General features: G+C 46.1%; 1 protein-coding gene across 4 annotated transcripts in view; it reads right to left on the bottom strand.

Moving 5' to 3' along the window:
- TACC1 (transforming, acidic coiled-coil containing protein 1) overlaps positions 1-11,214 on the bottom strand; it is a 144,735-nt gene that overhangs the window by 119,796 nt on the left and 13,725 nt on the right. For 2 of the 4 annotated variants that reach the window (XM_011960682.1, XM_011960681.1), the window contains exon 2: positions 1,196-1,296. The exons of the other annotated variants lie outside the window; for them this stretch is intronic. Coding sequence is in view for 1 of the 2 variants with exons in the window: in XM_011960681.1 (XP_011816071.1) it covers positions 1,196-1,217 (22 nt within the window). In the remaining variant the exon portion in view is untranslated. The remainder of the gene's footprint in view (positions 1-1,195; positions 1,297-11,214) is intronic. 4 annotated transcript variants of the gene reach the window in all.

An 11,214-nucleotide genomic window follows, 5' to 3' on the forward strand; every position in this document is an offset into this window, starting at 1 on the left:
AAATAAATAAATAAATAAATAAATAAATACATTGGGGCAAAAAAGAGTACCATTATCTTGTAGTCAAGCCACCTGTACCTGGAAGAACTGTATTTCTTAGCAGCCTTGCCAGCAATCATTTCACCCTACTCTATAGATAAGGAGTGCTCTGTAAACTAGCCCTAACCCTAATACTGCCCAGGCCTAAAATTCAGCTGCAGCTGAAAATGTCTATAAAACTGCCTCCCAGCCATTATTATCAAGCAAATCCATCCCCTGTCCCAAATACATTTCCTCTTATATTTCTTCTGGCAGAATGTTTCCTTTCTCTTCCTCCTCAAGGCTGCCTGAGTTATTCATTCACTCATTCGTTCAACAAATACATACTGAATGCCTACCTTGATGTCTGTCTTACTCTGAATTCATCTTTGCAAAAATGATGGATGAGGTAAGAGTTTTTTGGGGCCTGCTACCAGCCTCAGGATGAACCTCTTGCAAATCTGTACCATAACCCACTTTACATTATTGTTTTGCCACTGCCTAAACAATGAAAAATCAAAACTAAGAAACCGAGTCACAGAACAGAGCTGGAAAGGCCCTCAGAGGCCATGTAGTTCCACCTTCTTTCATTCACACAAGTAAAGAAGTAAGTTGGTCGGGTGCAGTGCTCACACCTATAATCCCAGCACTTTGGGAGGCCAAGATGGGTGAATCTCGTGAGGTCAGGAGTTCGAGACCAGCCCGGACAACATAGTGAGACCCCCATCTCTAGTAAAAATACAAAAATCAGCCGGGTGTGGTGGTGCGTGCCTGTAGCCCCAGCTACTTGGGAGGCTGAGGCAGGGGAATTGCTTGAACCTAGGAGACGAAGGTTGCAGTGAGCCGAGATTGTGCCACTGCACTCCAGCCTGGGCGACAGAGTGAAACTCTGTCTCAAAATAAAACCAAAACAAACAAACAAAAAAGGAAGTAAGTAAATTTATTCTATGCAGTAGAAGTAGAGACTTGCCCAAGTTATAGTTAGTAGCAAAGCTGGAACCAGGACTCAGCTTTCATCACCACCACCCAGTCCTTTGTTCTTTCCTCGATCATTATTTCCTTCATTCACACTTAATCCAAATACAAAGATTACACATCTGTTATTTTTCACTAGAAAATAAAAATTTTTACATTAAAATCCATCCCAGGTATATTCAATGTCAAAGAAAAGAATTACCTCTGATGATTTGTCTTTGCATTTAATCTCAGTGTACTTGTAAGAGTAAACATGCCAGCAATCAAGACTAGGACCTTTCTCTGGCCTTGGAACCCTTGGGACTGGAAGAGAATTAAGTCAGGTGGGAGTCACATGCTTAATCATAAGGTAAGTTTCCAGTGCAAGTTTCCAACCTCTTGCCTAAGGCTCACTTTCAGAAATTCCTCTGCAGTTCTACCAGCCACTCTGTATGTCACTGTTCTGTAACACTTTGTGCTAGCAATGCTGAATTCTGGCAAAAAAGAAAAAAAGTCTTTATTCCTCCATTTCAAGGTGATGCAACTGTCACCTATAAGTAGGAGGTTTCCAGAAGAGAACTCATGCTTCAGACCCGCGACCCTGCCTCCCTGCTGTGGAAACAGCTGCCAAGTGTACAGTGTCAGTCTGTATTTTCAGGGAGAGGAACAAAAGCATTTGTTTTTATAATCTTCTTGTGTTGTTCCATTTACTTGTCATTTCTTTTCATATATAATGGTTTAGGGACAGTGTGCCCTTTCTGAGATTTTTATTGATTTAAAAAAAAAAAAACAGGCTATTTTTTATTCCCTGGCAGTATTTTAGTCCCTGGCAGAGACAGAGTCTACCTATAATTCAAACATCCTGGACCCAGTAACCGCAAGTATCTTCTTGGAATATTGACTCTTTGTATTTTTTTGGGTCTCATCTAATTTTGCAGTCGTGAGCTGGTGCAGTGTTTGAGTATTGAAACATGGATTCCAACCCCACAGTCTTGTGTGGAAGGGCAGAGCAAGAGGAATTCATCCACCAATACTTTATTTCCACTCACTAACCCAGTAGGTTCTGGCTTTAGTCATTCCACTGAGAAATGACAAAGCAGACAGAAAAACCAGGAGACTGCAAGAATCCTGAGGGCCTGGGTTCAAAGAAGCTCTTTAATTTGTGAGCCTTTGGAATTAAAATCAGTATGCATAGTTCACTGTGTAAAAATAACAGCATGGGCCAGGTGCGGTGGCTCATGCCTGTAATCCCAGCATTTTGGGAGGCAGAGCAGGCAGATCACCTGAGGTCAGGAGTCTGAGACCAGCCTGGCCAACATGGTGAAATCCCATCTCTACTGAAAATACAAAAAAATTAGCCGGGCATGGTGGTGGGCACCTGTAACCCTAGCTGCTTGGGAGGCTGAGGCAGGAGAATTGCTTGAACCTGGGAGATGGAGGTTGCAGTGAGCAGAGAACACGCCACTGCACTCCAGCCTGGGCAACAGAGGGAGACTCCGTCTCAAAAAAAAAAAAAAAAAAAAGTGCAGCATGAGTATTTTTTAAAATGCCCTGGCTGAGCAAAACAATCAAGGTCTATGGAGCCTGAAAATGCTTCAGAACAGAAGCAAACATTCAAAGGAAATCTCTAAAGACAGACAAAGTAAAATAAAAGGTTCTTTTGGCTTAGAAGTCAAGAGTGTCCCTAGAGGCCATATAGTGACTTTAGGATACTCGCGAGCCAGAGAGAGCTGCCAAGGTACAACAAAACACAACGGGCTTTTAACCTGAGGCAGGTTAAATACAAGGAAGAATAAGGACAGATAGAACACAACATCAGAGCCATGCTTTCTTCAAGAGATCTGAAAGTTTTCCATCTTCCTGCAGAGAAAGATTAGAATTGCACTAAAATGACTCTGCTCCTGCAAATGAAAATCCAGGAGCACTATAAGAATGAGAGTTAAGAGGGAAGAAAATAAAAGGATGGTACCTGCCAGGCGTGGTATACGCGTAGATCAGTAGGGAGTGCTGTTTTGCTTTTTGCACATTCCACAGGGAGGAGACATTTCAGACAAAGATTTGGTTTTTGAAGTCTTAGCTTAGAATGTTTCCATTTTCTTGCTCATCGTCACAAACTTTTTATGCACATTCAACTCCTTGATCTATATTGCTATGGATACTGTAACCACTTTCTTGAGCATTTGGGATCAAAAAGGTGCGGGCAACCCTAGACTCTGTCTTCTGGCTTCTCTGGCCCTCCAATAATGGTCCCTGGGGAAAAGGAGGTGTTCTGAGCCTACCTCTAGGACGCAGCAGAGCATAAGATAATTAATGCAAGAAGGGAAGCAAAGGCTTGAGCAAAGTGGGCTGAATGTGTGGAATGGAATGGCTGGATCACCTGGATTGAAGCAGGCTGAAGGCGACCAATGGGATCATCTGGTCCCAAATCCCACCTGATGGAGGAATCCTCTGCTCAAGATTCCTGACCAGTGGCCAGCCAACCCCTGCTTGGAATCCTCAGAGATATTTCTGGCACACCCAGAGTTACAGCACTCAGATCTCTCTCCAAGAAAGGACTTAGCAAGCCAGCTTCAAGAAATGTAGTTAGCTGAGAACTTCCAGCTGTTAGTGCCTTCTGGGTCTGTCTCTTCTCTTGAGCTGAAATCAGTCTTCTCTGGCAGCCCCCAAACAGTGGCTGAGCAAGGCAGTAGGATAAAGTCCTGGCCACTGCTGCCCAACAGGGTACTCCTCTAAGGGCCAAGCTTTGCTATGGTGCTCCCCATGGAGCAGGCAGAGACTTTGTTTTTCTTGCATCACAGCCTGAAGGCTCTATTATCCAATCCTGCTTTCCGTCCTTCTCCTCCCCTAGGTGTTACTCCTCAGTAAGCCTTAATAGGTGAACCACAGGGGATTTTTAGGATGTGAAACTGTTCTATATGATACTGTAATGGTGGAAACAGAACACTATACATTTGTCAAAACACATAGAACTTTACAGCACAGAAAGTGAACTTTTATGTATGCAAATCGAAGAAAAATCATTTAGGCATTCAGAGGAAATGCAGATGAAATGCAGACTCTGACAAAACAATCTAACTGTATTACAAATGTATAAAACAACTGCACTGAAGATGGTGTAGGGAAAAACTGTTGACCTAAGTAACTTTAGGAATGAGTGGAGTCTGTTAAGATGAAAGGTGAAAGAAACTGTACATAAGCACTGTCATCTAGTTGATAAAGTTGTTTCTCATGGGGATCCATGTTAACAACTCTAATGCCACTACATGTGTACATTGCAGTTGAACAATTGAATAGATGAATGGCAGATGGTGGGAGCCAGGTTTCAGGTCGTAGTGGAAAGTTATAGATAAGCAAGGGGAGGTCTAGAGTGACCCATATGACAATGAACTAGAGTTGCAGACATCAGTATGAATTCATGTTTAGCTTAATATAGATATGGATGGCTACACATAGAAGTCAACACACACGGGCTGGGTGCAGTGGCTCACGCCTGTAATCCCAGCACTTCAGGAGCCCAAAGCATGCAGATCACAAGGTCAGGAGTTGGAGACCAGCCCGGCCAACATGGTGAAACCCCATCTCTACTAAAAATACAAAAATTAGCCATGCGTGGTGGCAGGTGCCTGTAATCCCAGCTACTCAGGAAGCTGAGGCAGGAGAATCGCTTGAACTTGGGAGGCGGAGGTTGCAGTGAGCCGAGATCGTGCCACTGCACTCCAGCTTGGGCGACAGAGTGTGAACTCCATCTCAAAAAAAAAAAGAAGTCAGCACACACACATATATCTCCTTGCCCTATCAGCTGAGAGGGCCTAGAACCAATGACACCCCAGTATCAACAAGCACATCTAGTACCAAGATTTTGGTTTTCAACATCATGCACCAGTGAAAGGAACCAGGGATACTTGAAGAAATGGCTGATTCTAGGACTTGGTCAGGGAACATATAAGATGAGCCTGGAGTATCTTATAGCACCAGAAGGTTAAAAAAAAAGTGCTCAAAATACAAATACAACACCAAGACCCACAATAATGGGGTCTAGCCAAATGAGAGAGTGTTCAATGGGCGAAGCTGGAACAATTTGAGCAACAAAATTAATAAATCAGTATTTGATTATAACCCAAAGTATTAAAAGAAATCCATGAGTCCCTACAAATATAAGTTAATGATTGAACAAATAAATAAATGAAGAGAAGAGACAAATGTCCATGATGGAATTCCAAGTAATTTATGTAGCCAGGCATGGTGGTTCACACCTATATAATCCCAGCACTTTGGGAGGCTGAGGCTCCACTGTAGCCTCGACCTCCCAGGCTCAAGCGATCCTCCCACCTGAGCCTCCCAAGTAGCTGGGACTACAGGCATTTGACACTACACCCGACTAATTTTTTTTTTTTTTTTTTTACATTTTGGAGAGATGGGGGGTCTCACTATATTGCCCAGGCTGGTCTTGAACTCCTAGCCTCAAGGGCTCCTCCTGCTTCAGCCTCCCAAAGTGTTGAGATTACAGGTGTGAGCCACCACACCCAGCCTCTTCTAACCTTCACAAAAATTGTGCTCTGTGAGTCAGGAACTACAGGAAGATCTCTAGAATATCATTACCTCCCTTAAAGAATGGTTCCCAGGCTGGGCGCGGTGACTCATGCCTGTAATCCCAGCGCTTTGGGAAGCTAGGTGGGCAGATCACCTGAGGTCGGGAGTTTGAGACCAGCCTGATCAACATGGAGAAACCCCATCTCTACTAAAAATACAAAATTAGCCAGGCATGGAAGCACATGTTTGTAATCCCAGCTACTTGGGAGGCTGAGGCAGGAGAACAGCTTGAACCCGGGAGGCAGAGGTTGCGATCAGCCGAGATCACACCATTGCACTCCAGCCTGGGCAACAAGAGTGAAACTCCATCTCAAAAAAAAAAAGAAAGAAAGAAAGAATGGCTCCCAATCTGAGCTCTATTGTCTAGATAGGATCTGGACAGAGGGACTGTTGTCTTCTCTGGCATATTCTTCTACCACCATGCCCTATTTGGGAGGTGGATTTGCTCAAGCAGCAGTGAGGCAATGCTTTTCCTGGCGTTCTCCAGCCAGGGACCATCACACTGGCCAGTGCTGAGATAAGGAGCCTGTGGCAGAAGCTAAGCCAGTTGTCTCACTAAGCACTGTTGCTCCCCTGCCTGGCCTCCACAGCAAGACTTTCTCCATGGAGGAAGCTGCATGTGGCTTTCTGTTCCAGCCCAGTCTCCTGATCTCGTCGAGAACTGACACTGTGAGTGGCACTGAGCAAAGCCACCGTCCCCAGCGCTGTTTCTTCTTTCATGCTGCATCACAGACTTGACATCGAGTACATTCCCACTACCTTTCAGTAAGTGAAACTGTTGGGGGTAGAATTCCTGCAAAGAATTCTCATAGACTGCTGGGGAGGAGGCCAGGTGGTGAGAAGCCGTGATAGGGAGGCACGGCGGAGAAGTCCTTAGCGTGAGTGCCAAGACTTCTGTTTTAGTCTGGGCCTTGTCGCTGACCAGCTGCAGGTAAGGAAATTCCCACTCCAGGACTAATTTTCCCTGCCTGGTAAAGGAGGTGGCAGAGCTAGGTCATTTCTGAGGGCCTCCCAATTTTTGTTCTCTAGGATCCAACCCTTGAGTCAAATGACTTCCACGCCCTAAATGTCCCCATGCTGGGCCCTTCCACAATTTTTGTGTCCTTATCGCAGCCCACTATGTTGTCTTCTCTGAGTGCTTTGCCTAGTGACAAAACAGCTGACTTCAGAATGGGACCGTCACAATGATATCTGGCTGCCAGCCACAAAGATAAGAGAATTAGAGAGTTTGGAGCTAAACAGAATCCTCAGAAATGTGTCTCCCCCCAGAGACTGGTCACTACTTTTGTCAAGCATAAGGGTGTCATTAGAGATGTCCTGAGGGAACTCTGATGTGCCTCTCTTACCCTCTGCAGGAGGCTGAATAATGACTTCAAATTTATCAGTTCCTAATCCCTGGAAACTGTAAAGGTTATTGTTATCTTATTCTTTTGTTTTGGAGACAGAGTCGTGCTCTGTTGCCCAGACTGGAGTGCAGTGGTGCAATCATAGCTCCCTGCACCCTTGACCTCCTGAGCTCAAACGATCCTCCCACCTCAGCCTTCCAAGTAGCTGGGACTACAGCCATGTGCCACCACATCTGGGTAATTTTTTTCTTTTTGGTAGAGACAGGGGTCTCACTGTGTTGCCCAGGCTAATCTCAAACTCCTGGGCTCAAACAATCCTCCTTCTTCTGCCTCTCAAAGCACTGGAATTATAGGCATGAGCCACTGCACAGGCATGAGCCACAGTGCCCAGCCAGGTTATCTCATTTGGAACAATATTTTATTATTCGTAAATACCTTACTGTATTTGCTAATGTGATGAAATTAAGGATTTCTGAGAGAGGGAGACTATCCTGAATTATCTGGGTGGGCCTTAAATGCAACCCCAAGCATCATTATATGAGAGAGGCAAAGGAAGATTTCATACACGCGATGTCACCACGGAGGTCAACATCAAAGGGATATGGTCACAAGTCAAGGAATGCTAGCAGCCACCAGACACCAAAAGAGGCAAGGGACAAGGACCAGATGATTTCCTGGAGCCACTGGAGGGAGTACCAGCCAGTCAACTCTAGTTCTCACCTCCAGAACTGGGAGAGAATGCATTTCTGGTTTTGTTCTGTTTTAAGCTACCTTGTTCGTGGTCATTCGTTAGAGCAGCCGCAGGAAACTAACACAGCCTCTTCCTAAATTTCAGGGACGTCTTCCTTTCCTACAGATTTTCTCTTTTAAGCTAACGAACAAAGCCACCTCTCAGGTGGGTCAGGATCCATTCTGTCAGTCAGGATCAGGATCCCAGCAAGTAACACTCTTTGACTCGAGGGTTTAATAAACGGACCATTTACAAAGGTCTGAGGAGGCTTTGGGAGGCCACACGAAACAGCGGCGTAGCCCAGGGCTGCCCAGTGTAGGAGATGCTGTCATTGCCTCAGGCCTGAAGGGTCAGCAGAGAGAGTTGAGTGCAGGGGGCGGTTGCTGACAGGAGTCCTGGCCTTCAGTCAGGGGACACCACCAGCCCATGGAAGCAGCAGGAAAGGAAGAAGTGGACTAAATCCTCCATGGCACACTCCCCTCCCTCTCAACTTACCTGCAGGTGCCCTCCTCTGGCTAAATCGACCTGGAAGCCAGGTGTAAGGGTGCCAGTCTGGCCAGCCTCCCAGGCACAGCATGGGCGGAAAATGCTGGAGAGTGATTGCTAAGGCCAGATGGAAAAATCCAGCACCCATGTAACTTCAGCTTCCTCTCAAGACTCTCCACACAACCAGTTTAGTTTCAAGAAATAGAAGGACCCCTGGACCTTGCTCTGTGACCCAGGGCAACTCCCCACCTCTCTGAGCCTCTTTTTCCAAAGCTGTGAAATGAAGGGTTTCGAATAGAGAGTAAGATCCCTTTCAGCTCTGGTGTTCATGATTCTACAAGCAGATCTCATGCTTTTTCCCAGGCTTGGCTGATGCATGCCTCAAGTCCTGACAGCTGTGTATGAACTAAGATACATCTATCCAGGCCTCTCTTTTCCATGACGTATCCTTGCATCTGAACAAGCACGTGCGGCGCCTGCTGGAAATCCAGCCACTCCAAGGAAGAGAGCAGGCTGTGTTCTCACGTGGTATGCAGACACACAGGCGTGCTGGAAAAGGAAACGTGAGACTACGAAAACCAGACCGACCCTGGAGAGCCAGCTGCGAGACAAGGAGACAGGCATAAGGCAAGCCGCTCCCCGCCAGGCTGTGTCCGCAGGCCGGGGGCACCCCTGGTTGTTCCCGCAGGAAACTCTAGGGGGCATCGCAGCTAACTATGGCTGGTGCAACCCTCAGGCTGGCCAGAAACGCGACTGCCAGGCCCGGCAGGCCAAGCAAAGCCTTGGCTGCCAGCAGTCATGCAGATGGTAATGATTAACCAGAAAGTCAAACTATGGAAAGTTCCAAGGGCCAGGAGAGTCCCTCGTTGCATAATAAACATACCAAGCCCTCCCTGCCACCTTGGGGCATTTTGTTCTTTATTGTGTCTGCTTTTGCAACTCTTCCTTTCTGCTTGTATCGGTCTGGAACCTCCTTTTAAAAATATAGGCTTATGGCCGGGCGCGTGGCTCACACCTATAATCTCAGCATTTTGGGAGGCCAAGGAGGGCGGATCACCTGAGTTCAGAAGTTCAAGACCAGCCTGCCTGGCCAACATGGTGAAACCCCATCTCCACCAAAACTACAAAAAATTAGCTTGGTGTGGTGGCAGGTGCGTTTAAACCCAGCTACTCAGGAGGCTGAGGCAGGAGAATCACTTGAACCTGTGAGGTGGAGGTTGCAGTGAGTCGAGATTGCACCACTGCCCTCCAGCCTGGATGACAGAGCAAGACTCCATCTCAAAAAAAAAAAAAAAAAAAAGACTGAAGTTAAAGAAGAAGGTATCTGGTGTCTTCATTGCCTCTAGAAGATTGAAAGTGCAGAAGGTGTGGAAGCCCTCCCCTCTCTGCCATCCCCTAAATCTTGGGAGACCTGGGATGAGCAACAGGTTTCCCTTCCTTTCCCCAGTTCCCCTACTTATTAAACTAGGACCCTGCGCAATGACTGATGGGCCATGAATGAGAACAGTTTACAGTGCATTATTTGAGGCAGGGACATCTAAGGAGGACCTGAATTCCAACATGTTAAAAAACTGTCCCAGAACTGCTGATTCCTAAATTCCATTGTCCTCTTGTTCCCAGCAAAATAATTTGATTCTTGTTATAAACACGCCCACACTTGGCCAGTGTATGTTTTAAGGTTGTCTGGTGAATTAAGAGCCTCGAGGCTTTCCTGGAGGTGAGGAAGGAAGGGGAGCCTGGGAGAGGCTGGGAATGGGGTGGGAGAGGGGCCACCAAGAAAAAGGACAGAGGGAGAGGGCTCTGGGCACCCAGGAAGAACATCACACCCACTTCCTACTGCTGCCGGGTGCTGTCCCTGCTGAGCTGGTGCTAGGAATTGTTCGGAAAATTCAGGTAAGCAGCCTCTCTGTGAAGGAACACAGCAAGAGCCTGCGGTCCGGACCTCAGACCATCAGAAAGGAGAGTGCCTTTCCCGCCAGGGAACAGATAATCACAGTGGCATGGGGCAAGGGGTTTCCTGGGATTCTCCCTGCCCTAAGTGCATCTCCCCTAGTCACTGTCACACTGAAGCCTAAAAGTCCCCCAAGAGAGCTGCACCAGTGTATGAATTCATTGACTACTTTCAAACAGTTTTCTAAACATCAAGTGCTGGTTAAAGGGGGTTCTAATGGACCAAAATAAACAAAAAAGAGAATCAATTCTGGGTATGACAGACGGAGGGTATTTATTGCAGAACGGGGCTTGGTGGGAGTCCACAGCTGGGATCGTCTCTGTCTTGTCAGAGCATGACTGAGATGTCTGGAAAAAAAAAAAAAGATATCCCTGATACCTTGAGTGGCCTGGGATGAGCAGGGAAGCCTCTGGGAGAGCACAGAAAAAGGTGAAGAAGGCAACTTGCTTTACGATTTTACCCACACCTGGAGCTGCCTGGAACAGTTTCCTTGCTCAGATGCAATGACGCCGTGCATCTCCTGTCCCGTGCCCTCTGAATCTTCCAAACTCTGCTCTCCAAAATGCCTAAGTGTGTTTCGCCCAGACTAGCGCTGTGCGCATGTTGCAAGAGTTATGACTCTTGTTCATCAGCTTCTATGTGCCGTACTCTTCAAACAGACACAAATGGAATTATTAGATTTACTAGAACTATAATGTTGGGTTTAAACACTCATACCCAAATTAGATAGTCCTACATTAGAATACCAACTCCAGCGCTTACTAGCTATCTGCTTTTGTGCATATTATCTCCTTCTCTAAACCTTGCTATCGTTATTTGCAAACCGGGGATAATAATAGTATTCACCTGACAGGCGGCCATGAGGATTAAACAAATGAGGTGATGCACGGGAAGCACTTAGCACAATGCCTGGGTCGTAGTAAGCGCTCAGTCAATGTCAGCCATTGATTTATTTCTCATCTACTTTTACTTCAAGTAAAAATTGGCAAACTAGTTTCAAGATCATTATACATGTAATCCAGACTCAGGCCGAGCTCACAAATTTGTTCTTGGAAAAGACCACAGAATTATTTTGTAAGTCATGATCTACTTTTGTTGTTGTTGTTTTAAATCAGCTACATTTAGCTCTTAAATTTCAT

The sequence above is a fragment of the Colobus angolensis genome, unplaced genomic scaffold (genome assembly GCF_000951035.1).
Source record: "Colobus angolensis palliatus isolate OR3802 unplaced genomic scaffold, Cang.pa_1.0 Scaffold52, whole genome shotgun sequence".
Classification (NCBI taxonomy): Eukaryota; Metazoa; Chordata; class Mammalia; order Primates; family Cercopithecidae; genus Colobus; species Colobus angolensis.